General features: G+C 36.9%; 1 protein-coding gene across 7 annotated transcripts in view; it reads right to left on the minus strand.

Annotated features, from left to right (window-relative positions):
• KATNAL1 (katanin catalytic subunit A1 like 1) overlaps window positions 1–21719 on the minus strand; it is an 87982-nt gene that overhangs the window by 8292 nt on the left and 57971 nt on the right. For 6 of the 7 annotated variants that reach the window (XM_036831939.1, XM_036831935.1, XM_036831937.1 and 3 more), the window contains exons 5-9: window positions 13581–13708; window positions 13079–13184; window positions 8738–8896; window positions 7874–8000; window positions 6467–6601 (exon numbers count right to left, since the gene is read on the minus strand). In XM_036831939.1, the coding sequence (XP_036687834.1) occupies window positions 6467–6601; window positions 7874–8000; window positions 8738–8896; window positions 13079–13184; window positions 13581–13708 (655 nt within the window). Of the gene's footprint in view, window positions 1–5386; window positions 5459–6466; window positions 6602–7873; window positions 8001–8737; window positions 8897–13078; window positions 13185–13580; window positions 13709–21719 lie in introns of those variants that run through there. The other variant, XM_036831942.1, reaches the window with a different exon arrangement.

Genomic DNA, 21719 nt, shown 5'->3' on the forward strand with positions numbered 1-21719 from the left:
TAACCTTTTCATAAAGGAAAACAAGTTTAGAAAAAATCCCAATAGTCAGCCAGGTCTGTGTTCTTCTCCAATATTTCAAAGAAAGCTGAATTCCTACCTTTGTATCATAAAGTATATCTTTCTCCCCAACCCAAGCTTTCCTCAGTGGTTTATAAAATTCCTATCATCAATTATTTTTCTAACTATATTTTTTCTGTCTGTTATAGTGGATTAAAGTTCAAAGTACAAAAGCTCAAATGATGTCAATTCAAGCAGTAAAGCTTTTATTTTCCTCATCAGTATTAATTTTTTTATTTATAATCATTGTGCACAATAGCAAAATTAAAAGATTTCATATAAATATACTAGGTGTCATACACATATTTTGTTTAGAAAGCAAGGAAGAAGAGAAAAAAGGGGGAAAGAGAAAGGGAAGAAATTTATGAAATCAGAAGTGATAATAAACCACTCAAATTTCAAATCTTCATGTGACTAATATAAGAGCAAGACAGACACTAAGGAGCTGCTTCTGGGAGGAGTAATATTTCAGGACAGTTTGAATCACTTCCATTATTGCTTTAAATAAGTTTATTATTTTGTAAGCTCAATTAGTAAGTTAAGCATTATTTTAAGAAAATTTTTTCTGTTTAAGTAATGATATTATTAGAATTAATAGAATATGTAGTAGCAGTCAGGAAAGACAATACAAGATGTAATCTGTGAACTAGAAATCTACCAATTATTTATATACACCCTTGAGATCTAGTTGCAAAAGTGAATAAGGAATATATTACAATAATTAAGTTTCAAAAGCCATAGGTGAGGCTATGACTTCTGGCCATCATTAAAAAAAAATGGTATCAGACTTATCCTTCTATGGTAAACAACTATTAAAATATAACAGGCAACTGTTTTCATGCATTAGCCAACAGATAGTAAAGAACTGCAAAGTGACTTTTTAAGTTCTGCCCATAATTTGAGTGCCTGCCAGAACAAATCTCAACACCGTTTAAAAGAAAACAACATAATCCAGACACTCTAAAATGTAGAGCATACAATAAAAATTACTGAATGTGTGAAGAAACAGAAAAATGTGACCCATAAACAAAAAATTTTTTAAATAGCAAATAGAAACAGATGTTCCACATGTTAGAATTAGCTGACAAAAACTATAAAGTAATATATCAATTACCTATTTCAGAACAGCATATTATACTATAACTTAGTGGCTTAAAACAACAAGTTATTACCCGCATAGTTTCTGTGCATCAGGAGTTTGGGAGCAGTTTAGCTAGAAAATTCTAGTTTAGGGTCTGTGATGGTTAATTTTATGTGTCAAAATGGTGCCCAGCCATAGTGCCCAGATATCTGTTCAAACATTATTCTAGATGTTTCTGTGAGGGTGTCTTTGGATGAGATTAATATGTAAGTTGCTGGACTCTTAGTACAGCAGACTGTGCTCCATAATGTGGGTGGGCCTCAATCTATCATCTGAAGGCCTGAACAGAACAAAAGAGGTCCCCAGAGCAAGAGAGAATTCTGTCAGCAGATGGCCTTCAGACAAAAAGGTTTAATCCTTTTTATGATCTAGCCTTGGAAGTCATATGGCATCACTTCTGCCATATTCTTTTCCTTAGAAGCAAATCACTAAGTCCAATCCATTTTCAAGAGGAGGGGAATTAAGCTCCACCTTTTGGAGAGAAACATCTCAAAGAATTAAAGGAAAATATACACAAAATCAATGATCAGATGAGGAATCCCAGTAAAGCAACAGAAACTATAAAAAAAAAAAAAAAACCCAGAAATGCTAGATTTGCAAAATGTCAATACATCTGAAATGAAAAATTCACTGGACAGGATTAAAAGCAGATTGGCGATGGCAGAAGAAAACAGTGTCAGTGAACATGAAGACAAGTGAACAGAAACTACCAACCTGAGGAATAGAAAGAAAAAAGATTGAAAAAAAATTTAACAGAGTCCCGGTGATCTGTGCAGCAATATCAGAAAGTCCAACACACATGCTGGATAAATAAAAGGAAAACCCCACAGAAGTACATCACAGTCAAACTGCTGAAAAACAATGATAAATAGAATATCTAAAAAGTCAACTGTAGAGGACAAACACTCAAGAAAATACCAGCTTGTTTTCTATAGTTAAACATATACTCACAGGTATTTATCCAAGAGAAATGAAAACATATGTCTACACAAAGAACTGAACATGAATGTTTATAGCAACTTTACTTATAACAGTCCCAAACTAGAAATCATCTAAATATCCATCAATAAGAGAATAGATAAATAATCTGTGCATGGTCATATAACAGAATACTACTCACCAATAAAAAACAACAACATCGATGAATCTCAAAATAATCATGCTGAGTGAAAAAAGCCAGTCACAAAATAATACCTACTGTATGATCCTATTTATGTGAAATTCAAAATAATCTATAGTGACAAAAATCAGATCAGTGGTTGCCTGAGGTGGGAAGTGTTTTGGGGAGAGAGGAATGGACTGCAAAGGGGCACAAGAAATCCTTTCAGGATGAAAGATATGCTCTGCATCTTGATTGTGGTATGTTTCATGGCTGTATGCAATTGTCAAACTCATCAAATTTTATGTGGATAAAGCTTATTATATATAAGTTATTCCTCAATAAAGCTGAATTTTAAAAAATAACCAGAGGGAAAAAGATATATTACATACAATGATCGGAATGGCAGCTGACCTCACATGAAAAACACAATGGAGGCCAGAAGATTACAGAATGATATCTTTATAAGCACTGAGGGAAAAAAACCAAAACAAAAAACAAACAAAAAGCCCTCTTCCAACCCAGAATTATTTATCAGTCAAAAACAGCCTTCAGAAATAAGAGTGAAATAAAGACATTTCAGAAAACAAAAACTGAATTTGATGCTAGCAGACCTTAACTACTAAATGAAGTTCTTTAGACAAATGAGAGATGGACCCAGCTGGAAACTTGAACCTTAAAGAAGGAAAGCAGAGCAGTGGATGGTAAATATGTAGGTAAATAGAAAAGACTACTATTTGTGCTCCTCTTAATTTAAGTTTGAACTGACAATTTAAGCCCCATTATATGTTTGGATTTACAATGTATGCAGATGTAAAATACATGACAAAATAGCACAAAGGCTGGGGGAGGCAAATGGTTCTTACATTTTACATGAAGTGGTACAATATTAGCTCTACAGTGACTGTAATAAGTTACAGATGCATATTGTAAATCCCTAGAGTAACTGCTAAAAAATATACAGTTAAGTATAGCTAAAAGCCAATAAGGAAATTAAAATGGATACTAAAAAATAGTCGACTATTAAAAGAAATTAAGAAAGGAGGTACAGAGTAACAAACAAACAAAAGGGACAAATAGCAAAATGGCAGACTTAAACATAACCATATCAATAATTACATTACATTTCAATGGACAAAATATTCCAATTAAAAAGCAAAGATAAACTATACAAATAGTAAGACCCAATTATATGCTGTCTACAAGAACTGCACTGCAAATACAAACACGTACAAGGTGAAAATTAAAGGAAGGAAGCAGATATATATATCATGCAAACAGTAGCAAAAGAAAGATGGTGAGGCTACATTAATATCAAAGTAAACATCAAGTCAAAGGATTTAATCAGAGATGAAGAGATGTTTCATAAAGGTAGAAGGATCAAGAAGATATAATAATGATAACTGTTTATGTACCTAATGACAGAACTTCAAACTGCATGAAGCAAAAATTTACAGAATTAAAGTGAAAAATAAACAAATTCACAATCATACTTAGAGTTTAACCACCCACTCTCAATAATTGATAGAAAAAACCAGAGCAAAAAATCATTAAGGATCTAGAAGATTTAAACAATACTATCACAACAACTTGATCTAACTTACATTTATGGAATATTGTCTCAACAAGTACAGAATAAACATTCTATTCAACTGCAGCTGAAACATTCAGCAAGATACACTATATGCTGAATCATAAAATCTCAACAAAATTCAAAAATTGACATCTTACGGAGTAGTTCCTAATTATAGTGGAATTAAATTAGAAATCAACAACAACAAGACATCCAGAAAATCCTCAAATATTTGGATACTAAACCACATACTTCTTTTTTTTTCAGCCTTGCCTCATGGCTTGTGGGATCTTAGCTCTCCAACCAGGGATTGAACCCGGGCCCTCAGCAGTGAGAGGACGGAGTCCTAACCACTGGACCACCAGGGAATTCCCTGAACCACATACTTCTAAATAACTCAAGAGTCAAAGATAAAAAGAAAAAGAAAAATTTTTTAATATTTCTAATTGAATAGTAAAGAAAATATAACAAAATTTGTGGGATGAAGCCAAAGCAGTGCTTTAAGAGAAATACAACCTTAAATGTTTATATTAAAAAAAAAGAAAAAAGGTTTAAAAAATCAACAGTCTAAGTTTCTAACTTCATAAAAAAAGAGAAAATTAAACTCAGGAGTATAAGGGAGAAATAAGAAGAGATAAAATCAATGAAATACAAAACAGAACATTAACAAAGCAAGAAGTTGGTTCTTTGAAAAGATTAATAACACTGATAAATGTCTAGCAAGAATGATCAAGAACAACAGGGATAAAACACAAATTACCTCTTCTGGGAATGAAAATTGAGCCATTATTATAGATCATACAGACGAAACAGAAAATAAGGTGTGTGGATTTGTACTGTGTCAACTTCAGTGAAGCTAGAATTTCACTTCTCAGAATTCTCTTCATTACATAGTTCTGGGTTAGTGGGGACCACATCAGTCATTATGGACGAGATGTGAAAGGCAGAACTGAAATCAACTCAGGAAGTTAGTTCAGGGCATGAAGAGCATTTGCAGCTGAGGCCCATTTCACACTTACTAGAATGACTAAAATTAAAATACTGGCGATACCAAATGTTGGCAAAAATGTGGAAGTATTGGAATTCTCATTCATTGATGGTGAGGGTATAAAATGGTACATCCACTTAGGAAAATGGTTTGAGCATTATGAAGTTAAACACATACCTACCCTATGATCCACCTATTCTCTTCTTATCTATATTACCCAAAAGAATTGAAAACATTCATCTATAAAAAGATCTATACAAAAGTATTTATAGCTTCATTCATAATAGCCAAAAACTAGAAATAACTCAAATGTCCATCAGAAAGAGAATAAACAAACTGTCATGTAGTCACACCACAAATAAACTACTGATACACGTAACCACATGGATGAATTTCAGAAACATGATGTTGTGTGGAAGTAACCAGACGCACAAGAGTACATTTGTCATGGTCCCATTATATGAAGTTTAATAATAGGTGAAACTAATCTATGGTGTTAAAAATCAGGAAGGTGAATGACTGTTCGGGGTTTGCATCAACTGGCAGGGGCACAGAGAAACCTTCTGAGGCGAAAGAAATGTCCACATCTTGAGTAGGGTACTGATTAAACAAGAGTATTCATTTGTCAAAACTCATCAAACTATACACTTCAGATTTGTACATTTCACACTGTATGTACATTTTATCTCAATATAAAAAGAAAAAACTCACTGATGAAAATGTCAACATTCATCAACAGAATGAAATATTTTTTTCAAAGCAGCATACTTCAAAAAAGATCCCAAGAGAACTTTATTTTTAATCACTGAAGTTTTTTTCATTATAAAATGTTTTTAAATTTTCACATTCTTATCAACGTACATTGTTTTTTGTAGTACAGGGACACATAAGTATCACGTAAGTTTTAATGAAGACTCAAGTTTAAAAGTAAAACTTAGGGACTTCCCTTGGTGGCGCAGTGGTTAAGAATCCGCCTGCCAATGCAAGGGACATGGGGTTCGATCCCTGGTCGGGGAAGATCCCACATGCCGTAGAACAGCTAAGCCCGTGCACCACACTACTGAGCCTGCGCTCTATAGAGCCCATGAGCCACAACTACTGAGCCCGCATGCCACAACTACTGAGCCCACACGCCACAACTACTAAAGCCTGTGCGCTCTAGGGCCCACGTCCCACAACTACTGAGCCCGTGTGCTGCAACTACTGAAGCCCAAGCACCTAGAGCCTGTGCTCCACAACGAGAGAAGCCACCATAATGAGAAGCCCGCACACCACAACGAAGAGTAGCTCCCACTTGCCACAACTAGAGAAAGCCTGCGCGCAGCAACAAAGACCCAACGCAGCCAAAAAAATAAATTAATTAAAAATAAATAAATAAATAAAAGTAAAACTTAGATGTCTTATCAGCTTATTAACACAACCACTCCTCTGAATGTAAGAAACTTCAGCAGAGTACTGCGGTCTCTGTTTTGATAAATAACAAATGGGTTTTGTGATGCTATAAACTTCTTTAAGCAGAATGCCAAGGGAATAAAGACTTAGAGAAATAGAAAAATGTAACAGAGAGTAAAAGAAAGATCAAAATATAGTAAAAGGAAGGCATCATACCTGTTGGGAGAGGTATATATATCCTTTTTTCTAATCTCCTTCGCAATGCTTCATCAATGTCCCATGGGAAATTAGTAGCAGCCAATACCATAACCATTTTGGAAGGATCGTCATTCTCTAAAGCTCCTCCAACTCCTATATACAGTAAGGGGGAAAGAAGAGTGTTTTTCTTACAGTCCTTTATTCTTTCATTCAACTAACATTTCTAAGCATCAGCCACAGGCTTGGTGGTAGGCTCAATGACGAACATGATGCAGTTCTGACCTCTGGATGGTGTCAGAACCAGACAAATGAACAGATAACTATAGAACAAACACAACACAGTCACTCCTTTCTCTCATATTATACTTTAACAGAAATTAAGATGGTTAACTCATTGAGGGAAGGAACTCCTGGTACTACATTATTTTATGTATCTTATAGTGCCTGGCAATGTATGCAACACACGTTTTAAGTATTCAATTAGTATCTATGGTTGGTGGATAACCACAGCTATTTTAAAACAATGCACTGTGGATATACATATATATATACATATATATATATATATGTATATATATATAAATAAATATATACTTTCTTTTTAACACACTTTATGTTTTCTCATAATTTGCCTAAATAGCCTCCTATTCACCATACAACTACCAGAGTGATACATCTCTAAAAAGTAGCTCTGGGCCCATCACTCTCTTCCTCCAATGGCTCCCCAAAGCCTTTTCTTCTTTGTCTGAATGACTTCTACCAATATTTCAAAGCCCAAGTCGGCTATTCCCTTCTATGACTCCCTTAGTCCGGATGGTACCTCTTGTACTGTGTTTTCACTACACCCAGAGTTTAGTGCTACCACAGAATTCATAATGTATCGTAACCGTCTGTGAAGTGCCTGCTTCTCAACTAGATCAGTGGTTCTCAAACATTTTGGTCCCAGAATCCTTTTTATACCCTTAAAGACTACTGAGCTCCAAAGAGCTTTTGTGTGCATGTAGTATATCAACATTTATTATTAAAAATTAAAAATGAGACTTGTGAGAGAATGAAAGTGAAAAAGGTAAATAACATCTTGATATTACTATGAAAATAGTTTGGCCTTTGCACACCTTTTAAAAGAGTCTTAAAGACCCCTGGGACCCTGAGCCACAACTCTAAAGGCTTTGCTCTAAATAGTAAGCTCCTTGAAGGCCATATCAGTCCTTTTCTTTGTAACCTCAGAACCTGAGATGGTGCAAGTAAGCAACAGATGCTTTCTGAGTGCATGAGCAAATGCACAAGTGCGTGGACGAACAAATGATTACAAATACATTCAGGCTGCCTTCTAGTCCAGTCGTTGAGAATTTCCAAAGTATGAATCTACACACAATTCAAAAAGGAACCAGAACAGTTTAGAGACAGTAATTAAATATCAATTACCATCCATCTGAATGAGCAGCTCAGACTTGACCCTGCGACTTGCCTCATGCTCATCAGAGGTCCCTCTTCGACTGCAGATAGAATCTATCTCATCAATGAAGATGGTGGTGGGGGCATAAAACCTAGCCTTTGTGAAAACAGTTTAAAGACATCATTTAGTGACCTCCTGAAATAATCTGAAGTTTTTAAAAGACATTTCCTCCGACCAAAACAATGGTGAAAAAGCGCAGAAATTTCTCACTGCTTTAATGCCATCACTTGCTTATAGACAGAGGTTAAATTAATCAGTCATATCAGACACAGGAAAATTTCTAAACATAAAAGATAAGTTATATGGTTGGTGAAGTCAGGTGACAGATACACGAGGATCCACGGTACTGTTCTTTCTACTTTTGTGTTTGAAAATTTCCATAATACAAAAAGTTTCTAAAGATAAATCACCAATCTATCCTCAAATATGCAATCTTAAGTAACTACTGCAAACTACTTTGAAAAAGGAACAAACTTTAATGATAGATCAATTTCTAATTGATTTGCAAAATGTATGTTAAAACATACTTCTGCTCACCAGCTCATGAGAGATCCAGAAATGTCAGTCAAACCACACACACTTCCAAAGTCTCTTCTACCCTCACTGGACGGGATGCCAAAGGGCTTTTACCTCAGAGAGGAAGGTACGCTGAAGACATATCAAGCACGCCACAAAACACACCGCCCCGTGTCTTATTAGTGTATCAAGAACTGTGAAACTACAAGTACACTTGCCCTTTCTTAAAAAGATCCCTGGGTGAACGGATCTAGATTAGAGGGATACCATGTGCTTACACAAACAGTGCTTTGAAATCCGAATATAACATCACTCACCATTTCAAACAACAGACGAACTAACTTCTCAGATTCCCCTCTGTACTTCGACGTCAGCGTGGAAGAGGAGACGTTGAAGAATGTTGTGCCACACTCAGTGGCGACAGCTTTAGCCAGCATGGTCTTTCCAGTGCCTGGGGGCCCGGCCATCAGCACACCCTGAAATTCCAAAGGACACACGAAATGATTTACCAGATTAAAGTGCTTTCTTATAAAATATCAGCAACTATTAATGTACACGAAACTCTTCCCATCAAAAGATAAGCTCAACTGTCACAGTAAAATCATGGTGCATTTGGCATGAATATCATTTCATAGAAAAAACAAAAATGAAGAATGATTTCACAAAATGTCTCAAATCAGAGGTACTCAGAGATGGGCTAACAAAGGGCCTAGACAACAAGGAATCTCCTGGCACATTTAGAAAGGACCCACCGAGTTTACTGAACCTGGCAGAAGACACATATGTGTGGTCTTGAGCACCGCTTAAGAGTGACTGCTCTGTTTCAGCAATGAAAAGAAGATGACATTTTCTACCACATGGAGCAGAATTATATATCCCTCGCCCTCCTAAGGTACAAAAGCTATCTTCAACAACACACTTACAATGTACACTTTCAATCAGAAATAAAGATCCATTCATCAGTTAATAAATAAGGTAGCTAAAATCTAGTGGTGATTCAAACATAATCAAATTAGCTAGCCTTTTATCAGTTTAACTGTGCTAGGCAGTTAAGAGTTTACATAAAATAGTGTCAGTAATGAAAAAGCCACTAAATATAACATAGACTAAAATATAAATTTTAGTTACTTCTCACCTTTGAAATGAACAGAAAAATGTTCCATAAAAATAAATCAATGAGGAGTAAAAATTATCCAAGAACACCAATCCTCTAGTCTTGAAGACTAACGGATTTTTAAATACATATTATTTTCTTCTAACACTTTTAATGAGAGTTCAGATATATAGTTAACACTACATTTCTTTTGCATAATAGTTCATGATCTTAAGAGGAATTTGGAGCCATTTGTTAATTTAATTCAATAAGCTTTTGGGGATTTAAACTTTGAAAACTATGTGCATATCAGAGTTTCATAAACTCTAAATTCAGAAACTGTCCAAATGCTCTTCTAGCTATAGAATTTTGATACCCAGGACAACCAGGGATCACTAGGATTTGAAACACTAGTTTTACAAGAAACATTTGTGCTTTGCAAGAAGCCTTTATACATGAGATTGATATTTTGAAAACTGTAAAGACAACTAATGGTATTGGCACAGCTATAGAAAAGTTCCTATTTCTCTTTCCACCATCCCCTCTCAATGCCCTCTCAGTTCCCGTAATGTCATTAACGTGGTCACGTCCAGCAGGAGATAATTTCCAGGGTTAGCATCTGTGTGCAGACACAGCTCATAGATACAGTACAGCGTTTATAAATTTCCCCTCCTCATGACATTACCCTGTCAATTATCTCCTCTATTTCCTGTATCTCCTCCTGTGTTGGCTCTATTTATTTTAAAAATAAAATCCTTCACTTGACCCTACAAATCCTCTGGCGGCTATCTACCTCTTCCTTCCCCTTCCCAGCCAACCTTCTTAAAGAAATGGTTTACGTTTACTATTTGTTCTTCACAAGCTACAGTCTGACTTCTGCCACTACTCCTTCACTAAAAATACCTAATTTACTAATCCAATGGTCACTTTCCTTTCCTTTTCTGTTTTGAGTTTTACGTATTTTTTTTTTGGCTGCGCCACTGCGCAGTACGCGGGATCCTAGTTCCCTGACCAGGGATCGAACCCGCACCCACCGATTGGAAGCACGGAGTCTTAACCATTGGATCTCCAGGGAAGTCCCAACCAATGGTCACTTTTCAACTCACAGCTTCTTTCCGTCTCTCGGACCTTTGATGGTGCCGATACCTGGTGTTCATTCCCTCCTCCCTGAAACCCTTTCTCCCTAGGTTGGTTCTATGACACGGTTCTTTCCTGACGCTTCTCCTACTCATGACCATCTTCAGTGGCTTTCAGGTCTCCTCTTCCCCCTGCCCTTTACATTCCCAAAGCAATTCTAAATCTTCTGCTCTTTTGAAAACCCTTTATAAAACCCCTTGAACAATTTCATCCATACCCAAATTATCAACCACCACTTATATCTCAAAATTTTAATTTAAACTTAAACTCTAGCCCAAGCTCCAGACCTCTATTTCCAATTACCCACTGAGTTTTCACCGAACTATATTTTGTTTCTATTTAAACCTGCTCCTCTCCTCAATTTCCAGTATCAGTTCACTGTATCCTGCTTAATGAAGAATTTGGCTGCCCTTTTCCCTAGTTCCTGGGAGGCAGACTCTAAACCTTTGGAATTTCCCAAGTGACAGGAGTGCCTTTGTTGTTCATGTTGGGCCCTGAAATTTTAGGCTAATGAGGTGGCTCATGGTGGGTCCCTATATAGATTATGCTAATGAGATGACTCAGGATGGGGGCTGGCCTTGCCTGAAAAACCAACCATGTGATTAGCAGGCTGGGGCTCTGAGCCATGTGATATCAACCAGACCTCTGGGGAGAGAAGGGAGACTGGAGACTGAGACATATGGGCAACAATTCAATCAATTATGAGTATGCAGCGAAACCCCAGTAAAAACTCTGGACACTGAAGCCTGAGTGAGCCTCCCTGTTGGCAGTACTGTTCGCACTGTCACACATCCACGCGCTAGCTAGGCGGGTAAAGCATCCTGCTTGCAAGGGAAAGGACAACAGAAGCTACACTTTCAGCATCCTCCCAGATCTCACCCTACGCATTTCTTCCTTTGGCTAGTTCTGATTTGCCTCCTTTTGCTATAACAAAAACCACAATCGGAAGTACAATGCTTTCCTAAGTTCTGTGAGTCATTCTAGAGAATTATCAAACCTGAGGGTGCAGTGAGAACCCCCAAATTTACAGCCAGCTGTCAGAGTGAGGGTGACCTGGGGACCCCCAAATTTGTGGTTGGCATCTGAAGTGAGGGCAGTCTTGTGGAAAACTAACCTCAACCTGTGAAGTTTGGTCCAATTTTGGGTAGTTGGTATCTGAGCAACTGCATACTCCTTCAATTCAAGCCTGGAATCTAAGAGTCATACAACTTGTTCCTCTCCCTACCCCTATAAACCATCACGTCATAATGTTATCACTTATACCTTTTAAATATCTCTCACAAATCCACTCATTCTTCATTGGCCAAATAACGAATGCCTTTGTCCAGGTCCTCATCGTTTGGCTAGACTATTGCAACAGCCTCCTGACCAGACTCCTCTCTGTATCCATCTGCGCCCATCTCCAATCCAGCCTGCATACTGCTGCCAAGGTGATCGTCATACATTTGCAAATTACCCTCTTGCTAAAAGTTTACAGGGCTCGTCATGATACGTAGGTTATACCTACCATTCTAGCTGTTTTAAAACTCCTTTAAATACCTATTTTATCAAGGCCTTATTATTTATTTTAAACATTGTTTTTAAAGTTATAATAAAGGGGAAATTTATGGTAATATGGTCCCCAAATTAGGTAAATCTATAACAAACAGTCTATAAAAGTTTTTAAGTTGTGAGAGGCAATCAAAATGCCATGGGTGTTCCAAGCCATTTATGTAAACGCACAATTTCTCCTCCTCTCTACTTTCAGGCACATCGAACAAGGAAGAGGTACTGTGAAGGTAAACGACCTTCCCAGCTAATTCAGAAGGGCAAAGTAAGATCATGCTTTTATTTCACTCTACCAGTCAGAGTAAAGAAAGACTCTGCCTATGGCTAAGACCAAAAAAAGTTCCAGGCAGCAGCTGTTGGAAGGGTTTTTAATATGTTAAAATGAAAACACTGAACTTAGGAGGAACTAGTCCTGGGCAAGCTAGAAAGATATAAACATTCTGATTACATCTGAGAATTACACCAAGCCTAGATGAAGTGATCAAACTAATTAATTACTGAGAAATATGCCGGTTTTTAAAAAGATAATTTATTTGATCAAACACTTATTCTATGACTATGCACTATTACTATTTAATTTGCTTGCTAACTTTTTATTTACAAAAACAGACATCTAGAAAATTCTTAAAACTCATCTCTAGCTCAGCGCCCCTGAGGGAAGTGACTTTAAAGACTACAGTTCCAACACTCCAGGCCCCTCTCCCGCCAGGCAGAGGCAGCATATCTCAACTACAAATCCAAATCCAGGTATCTGAGGTATGCCCAACCTCCCCCAACCTTTACAAACTGTGTTAATAAATACACAAAGAAACTACAGTGCTGGCTTTCTTTACCATGCAAGCAGCAGTTTTATACCTATATTATTTCAATAAATTCTCACCTTCCATGGCCTTCTAATCCCTTTGAAAAAGTCAGGCATCCACATGGGAAGAACAACAGCTTCCCTTAGCAACCTCTTAGCTTCTTCCAGATCTGCTATGTCATCCCTTTGTAAGAAGAGCAAAGTTTCATGCTTATTCAGGGACACCTTTGATTTATGATCAATACTAATTGTTTTAATTTTTTTTAATTATGAAATTTTTCTTACATTAAGAACATTATTCTAATTTTTACTGTATAAAATGATCAGTGAAAACATATTGCAATTATAAATTAGGACATGTTATTCAATTAACAACCTTTGTCAGTTATGTCAACATCAAATTAGTATGAAAATGTCTTGGTTATATTCTGGAAGAAGAACTGTCCTACCAATTCTGCACACTCATATTACGGATGAAGTCATAATCAGGAGATGAATGGATAACAAGACAAGACTCACACCAAGCCAACCTACAATTTGTTTTCTCCACTACTGTAATTCAAGAACTTAACAGACTAACCAGTGAATGCTAGGATTCCTAGAGACGATGTCTCTCTCAAGGGCTTCCACCAGATCCTTATCATATGCAGCACCATCAAATTTGGGAATTTCACCATCACTTGCACCGTCTTGCATATTTTTCCTTCCCTGGGGACAGGTACAAAAAAATGCTGATCAATAACAAGATAATTTTAATTAACATCATTAAGCTTGCAAAATATTGCAATGTAACCATTTTAAATGGCTATTTTTTTAAATACTGTTTGCTAATTACCCAAATGCCATCCTCCCCTATTTAATTCATCAGAAATAGATGAACTGGCCAACTTTATTAGACACTTCAAATTTACATTCTTGAGGGGACAGTTGCACGTAAGACTGAAATGAGCTAGATACCTCTAAATTTGTGGATGCAAGGGATTTCTACCACCACTGAAAAATACTTGAGTATTAACACAGAGGAAGAAAAGAAATCAATTGAAAACCTACTGCATGGCAAGAAATCTCACATATATTATCTCATTTAATACAACTACCCTACAAGGTAGGTATTATAACCCTATTTTTACAGATAAGGAACTGGGACTCAGAAAGTTAAGTAACTGAAGTTCCCAATTATTAAATGTCAGAGTACAGATTTTAACTCAGATCTTCCTGACTCCCCAGATCCATGCTTTTTCACAGCATCAGACCACCTCAGGCCTGGCTGAGTCGGCTGAAAGCTTAAAAGCAGGTTATGGCGGAGAGGGATAAATTAAGAGGATGGGATTAGCATACACACACTACTATATATAAAATAGGTAACCAGCAAGGACCTACTGTATAGCACTATACAGTACTATACTCAATATTTTGTAATGACCTATAAGGAAAAAGAATCTGGAAAAAAAAAAAAATATATATATATATATATATAAATGTGTATAACTGAATCACTGTGCTGTACACCTGAAACTAACACATTATAAATCAAATCTACTTCATTAAAAAAAAACAAAAGACTAGGTTATGTATGGCAGAACTATCCTCCTAAGCATCCAAGAAAGAGGCTGCAGATGAGGAAAGAGGTGGGACTCTGAACTGCATCTTACAAAGCCTTTTCCCTGTCACTGTAAGTACCCACTCAGGGTTGAGGGTTTCTTCCTAGTAAGGTCCTTGGACCACATCATAAAGTCACTGTAATGACAACGATAAAAGGACCTTTTAAAATAGTATCATTAGGACCATTAAAGCAATACACTTTACCCCAAATTCTTTATTTAATAATATAGTAGCTTTAAAAAAGAATTATATGCTATGGAGTTCTGCCAAGATTTACTCGGCTCCGAAGAGCTTTAAATGAAACATGCTCAGCTGCCAGAGATAGTTCAACCACTGGAACTACTTCAGCAGACAGAGCCAAGCACCTCCCCAGAGCTTCAGCTCCACAGTTACTGTTAATGTAAAAATGAAAGGAAATATGGTCCAAAAATGAGTCAGTTTCCTAAGCTTCAATCTGAAGAGAAAGAAGAGGATGAACCTCTCCTACCACACTCCGTCTGAGATAAACCATAAGCTAGATCCTAAGTGCTGAGAGAAGCCTAAATGGCTCCCTTTGGGCAAACACTCTAGCTCCTTAAGCCACTAGGTAAACAACCAAACAGTACTCTGGTGACTTGACCCCAAAATGAATAATTTACTCTCTCTGGGTAGCATGGCAACAGTATTAAGCTAAGTTTTCAGAAAGATTCTTGTATTTCAGATGACAGATCCCAATACTGACACTTAAAAGGAATAAATTTCTGGCATGCCTACACAACAAAAATAACATCAACAAATTTAAAACAAGCACGGCCTAGAATCACATTTTATAATAATGATAGGCCAAGGCTAGTCACATTCAAACAAATCACTGGGAACACTATGTAATCATTTTAAAACTCTTCTAGAAATAAATCAACCAAAGAATGCAACAGACACTGATATATCTGGGACTTAACAAGCTTTGACATGACTGTAACTTTATTTTATTTATTTATTTATTTTTGGCTGCGTTGGGTCTTCACTACTGTGCATGGGCTTTCTCTAGTTGCGGCGAGCAGGGGCTACTCTTCATTGCAATGCACGGGCTTCTCATTGCAGCGGCTTCTCTTGTTGAGGAGCACGGGCTCTAGGTACGTGGGCTTCAGCAGTTGTGGCACACGGGCTCAGTAGTTGTGGCTCACGGGCTCAGTAGTTGTGGCACACAGGCTTAGTCGCTCCTTGACATGTGGGATCTTCCTGGACCAGGGATCAAACCCGTGTCCCCTGCATTGGCAGACGGATTCTTAACCACTGCGTCACCAGGGAAGTCCTGACATGGTAATTTTAGACTTACCAAAAAATTAGTATTAAAAAATATAGGCAGAGTCATTTTAATATGAATGTCCAAGTGGTGGGGGAGGATTTGATAAACACTACCAAGGGAAAGGAAAAGCTGCACACTTATCTGGAAGTAATAGGAATCATAGGATTTTAAAAACAATAAATATGTGACCATCTATGTCCAACACATTCAGTTTCAGATTAGTGAATGAAAATACATTATCTGCCCTCACTGAGCATCCAGTCTTGTGGTGGAAAGAATTAACAAGTAAACAAACCCAAAACATACATAATTATAAACTGTTAAGTGCTATGAAAAAACTGAATGGTCACTATAGCTAAAAGGTATTGAGCAAAAAGAATAGGTTGGAGAGATGATCAGAGGCCAGCTCACTGGGCCCCTATAGGCCGTGGGGAGGAACTTAGATTTTATTCTAAGTACATGGGGAAATTTTTGAAATGTGCTAAGCAGGGGAATGACAGGATCTGATTTACATTTTTAAATGACCCTGCTAGCTGCGATATGGAAAAAGGATGGGCTGGAGGGAGAAGGAGAAGCAGAAAAACAAAGGCCTATTGCAGTAGTCAAGGTCAAAGCTCTCAATTCACAGAAGAGGATACGTGTATAAATCTAGTCAAAAAAAAAAAGGTTCTGAAGAACCTAGGGGCAGGACAGGAATAAAGACACAGACTTCGGGTAGACTTGAGGACATGGGGAGGGGGAAAGGTAAGCTGGGACGAAGTGAGAGAATGGCATGGACTTATATACACTACCAAATGTAAAATAGATAGCTAGTGGGAAGCAGCCGCATAGCACAGGGAGATCAGCTCGGTGCTTTGTGACCACCTAGAGGGGTGGGATAGGGAGGGTGGGAGGGAGACCCAAGAGGGAGGAGATATGCGGATATATGTATATGTATAGCTGATTCAGTTTGTTATACAGCAGAAACTAACACAACATTGTAAAGCAATTATATGCTAATAAAGATGTTAAAAAAAAGAAGCTAGTCAAAGGACTTGCCCTAGCACCCAAAGTTTCTCAATGGTAGAAATGAGACCTGAATATAAAATAAGTACTACAAAGAAGATTCTAAACTTTTTCAAACCAAAATGGTGAGGTTACTAAACAACAAATTAAGGAAACTAAAAATAAATAATTTATTTGGTTATATTGGGAAATCAACAAAATGGGTGACAATTATCCTTTTTAACAAATACTCAGATAAATTAAAATAAGGATATCAAATATAAGTTAGTAGCTCTGGTTTCAGTTAACCAACTAGATTAACTACAACACCTAAAAGAAGTTTAGTTTTCAGGCAATAAAGCTAACCTCACCCAAGATATTATTACCTGTACAGTTTATAATAATAATAATAACTGCAACATCACTGAAATGATCTTAGAAATCTTTGCTTAAATTTTCACATTAATTAATTAGCAAAAATTTGATTATTAGCATGAAGGCTGATATACTTTTTCTCATTAAAGCAAAGTATTTTAGCTTCTTTTTACGAGTGTCTAAATTACCCATATCAAAAAGTTTGGGGCTTCCCTGGTGGCGCAGTGGTTGAGAGTCTGCCTGCCAATGCAGGGGACACGGGTTCGAGCCCTGGTCTGGGAAGATCCCACATGCCGCGGAGCAACTAGGCCCGTGAGCCACAACTACTGAGCCCGCGCGTCTGGAGCCTGTGCTCCGCAACAAGAGAGGCCGCGACAGTGAGAGGCCCGTGCACCGCGATGAAGAGTGGCCCCCACTTGCCGCAACTAGAGAAAGCCCTCGCACAGAAACGAAGACCCAACACAGACAAAAATAAAATAAATAAATAAATAAAAATTAAAAAAAAGTTTGTTTATGATCTTTCATTAGTATTCTATTTGAGGAAGATGAGGCTAAAATTAGTGACCGACTCAACATTATAGAGTCAATTAATGACACAGATTGGCCTAAAATGCAAATAATAGTTTTTATATTTCACTGTGTGCCATCTAAGAGAAACATGCTCAGTTACTAGCTCTGGGTCTTACATTTTAAGAAAAAATGTTGACAAATAAATTATAACGAGAGAAGAGTGATAAAGGGTTCAAAACCCATGTCATATGGAGGAGGATCAGGGACCCTAGAGACATTTAAGCTGAAGAAGAAAATGTTAACGGAGCAACAAAACCAACTGACCTCCTTACCTGTATGTACTCTGTATTACTCCAAAGGAAAGAACCAGGACCAGTACAAAGTGACAGAAGACGTAAATTTCAGATCGACAAAAGAAAGAATTTTCTAACAATGAGTCCATCCATCAGGGGAGTCATCTCTCTTGTAGGTAGTGAGCTACCCGATGTTAGAATCACTGGCTAATTAGTAATAAAAACCACCGGCCCCCAATCACAGGGATGTCTGAGCTAAATTATAGCTGACCTTTGGTTCTTTGGGTAAAGCCACTACCTCTCACTTGCCCACTTATTCATCTGTTTCCTGAGTTCAACAGCCCAAGGCAAGTGCAAAATTGCTTGGAAGTCTCACTGTTTCTCTTTTTTTTTTTTACGTGATCTTTATTCTGTATCATACCTGTGTTAGTTCCCCACTGTCATGTTACCTTTACAGCTAACACGCATTTACAGCTTGCTATATGCCAGGCACTGTTCTAAGCACTTGACATAACAATCTTAAAGGTCCTATGAGTTAGGTACTCGTATTATTTTTACCTCATAGATGAGAAAACTGAGGCACCAAGAGCTTGAGTAAATTGTCCAAGGACACACAGCTAGATCCTAGGCAGTCTGGCTCCAGAACCAGTGCTTTCAACCCCTTTGTACACTATGGCATAAGGCTGCACACTTTGGGCTACTCCTACCCCAGTGTGAGAAGCAAACACAGGAAAAGTTAGACAAGATCTCTAAACTGATATTTTAGAGATAAGACTTTATTATTTACAAGGGAAAGTACGTTGATAAATGCAAAATGCTTACTAATTTCAGTGTCATGCCTTGCATTGGAGTGTTAATACAAAATACATTTAAGTTGAAATAATGAATCAATAGCATTCTGCTTACTTATCAATAAATGCATTCTTGCAGCAATATTTATGAATACTTACTCTGTACCAGGCACTATTCTAGGTACTGGGAAATAGCAGTGATCCAAGCAGACAAAAATCCTGCCCTCAGAGGCATACACTCACATTAGGGGACACAATATACAAACAAGTAAAACACAGTAAAACATTCAGGGACAGAACAGCAAGTAACTACTTTACTATAATCTAATGTAATAAAATTAAAAAAAATAAAAATAAAAGCAAAAACCAACACTATTAATCAGCTGCCAAGAGAGAAAAAATCTGTGGAGTGATTTAATATCCAAAGGACAGAACAGGATATTTCTTAAAAACAAGTCACTGATAATACGAATGGCCAATAAACATATGAAAGAACTTTTAACCTCAGAAGTTATCAGATAAGTACACCATACATGGTAGATATGCTGGTAAAATCACAGCGAGATTCACCCACAAGAGACAGACAACATCAAGTGTTGGCGAGGATGTGGAGCAACTAGAACTTTCGTGCTCTGCAGGCAGACGTGGAAATTGGTATAATCACTTTGGAAAACTATTTGGTGTTACCTACTAAAGTTTAACAGATGCATATCCTATGGCCCATCAATTCCACTCCTAGGTATATGCTCACTAGAAAGGTATATATGCTCACATATATACCAAAGGATAAGTATAAAACTATCCAAGGTAGCATTATTAATAATAGTTTCAAACTGAAAGCAATCCAAAAGTTCACTAATAGTAAAACAGATTCAACTGTGGTATAATACTGTATATTAATGAAAATAAACAAACTTCAGATATATGCAACAGGATGGCGAAATCTCACCAACATATGTTGAGCAAAAAGAGCCAGACAAAAAAAGAATACTTACTGTACGTAAAGTTTCAAACAAGGTATAACTAAATTATGGTATTAGAAATCGGAATAGTGGTTATCTTTGGAAACAAAGTGGCAGAATAGTGGTTACTTTTGAGAAAGAAGTGTCAGGGATCAGAAGGGATCCTGAGTATGGCTTCTGAGGTGCTAAATGTTCTATTCTTGACCCCTGAGTGATAGTTACATGGATTACATGGTAGTTACAGAGGTTAAATGCAGTCAGCCGAAGTGGACTCTTACTGGTTTGTAAGAGCCAATTATTAAATTTTCAGGAATTTTTCTATAAAAAACAGCCATTGATAAAAGTTAAATTACACAAACAGAAAAAATTATATTAAAAAAAAAAGTGGTAATTACTCAAAACTCCTCACTTCTAACTATTTAACTATTACCTATGCACTTAAGGTTACTTAAGTCTACTGTGTCTACACTGTAGAATGGTAGGCTACTACCCATCTTATCTTGACTCTGAGTTCAGTGACCTCATGTTGGTAGCTTGAAATCCATCATAGTGAAAGTATTTATACCAGAGAAACCAGCAAATGCTACAAAACAGGGTTTGATTTCTTGTTTTGTTAACTGTCTAGACTTAAAGTAATGGGGGAAATATTACATTTAAAAGTGTGTCATTTCTTTTTTTTTTTTTTTTCAGTTTTTTTTTTCTTTATTAATTTATTTATTTTTGGCTGTGTTGGATCTTCGTTTTTGTGCGAGGGCTTTCTCTAGTTGCGGCGAGTGGGGGCCACTCTTCATCGCGGTGCGCGGGCCTCTCACTATCGCGGCCTCTCTTGTTGCGGAGCACAGGCTCCAGACGCGCAGGCTCAGCAGTTGTGGCTCACGGGCCTAGTTGCTCCGCGGCATGTGGGATCTTCCCAGACCAGGGCTCGAAGCCGTGTGCCCTGCATTGGCAGGCAGATTCTCAACCACTGCGCCACCAGGGAAGCCCTGTCATTTCTATAGTTGTTACAATGTAAATAGCACAAAAAATGAAGGAAATAATTTTCCAGTATTTGAAAACCATGATCTGATTCATCAAAGTTGCTCAAGTGATTGATCAATGAGTGAAGTTCCCACATATGTTTCTGTTGTTTCACTTTCATCTGACTCATTAATAGAAACAAAATATCAACCAATATCCTAACAGAACTGCATTCCTAATCATCTGCCAACTGCAACCATAGGTACCTACATTTGCACGAGTTAAGCAAAAAGCAGCAAAGGCATTCTGTGAGGGTCCATTGGCTCTATAAAGTTTGCACTAAAGAGTACTGTATATTTTATTATTTGTAAATTATATGCTGCACATCCTTTATATCAGTCAGATTTATAATAAATTTGTGTGTAAATATGTACGTGTTTATATACACATACACTTTTTTTTCTTCAGAAAACTAATTATTAAACATTTACCAGTACACTGCTGGTGAGATGATCATCATTCATCAAATATACCCTTATAATGTATACACTTTTCTTCAATAAAAAGATTTTTTTAAAGTCACTGTTCACTTGTATAACCACCGATCAACAGTTCTCAAAAGAATACTCCAACCCAGTTTACAATGTCTCTCCATATCAGACATCCCTACATTTAATCAGAGAAGGAAAATATTCAAAAAATGGCCATTTGTTATAATTCAATGAAATGAAGTCCTTTAAGTTTAATAGCTTTAAATGAAGTCTCTGAAGATGATTTACCATACTTTAATCTGAATTCTATCTAAAAGCACACACAGCTTTAATCATGAGATCATAATGGAAGCACTGCTCATTTCACTAAGAGTTAATTAACCATAAAGCCATAGTCTTATAAATACTTGAGAATCAGAATTTTATTAATTAAATTTATTTTTGGTTTATAATACAAAAACATCTATTC

This window comes from Balaenoptera musculus, chromosome 18, assembly GCF_009873245.2.
Source record: "Balaenoptera musculus isolate JJ_BM4_2016_0621 chromosome 18, mBalMus1.pri.v3, whole genome shotgun sequence".
Classification (NCBI taxonomy): Eukaryota; Metazoa; Chordata; class Mammalia; order Artiodactyla; family Balaenopteridae; genus Balaenoptera; species Balaenoptera musculus.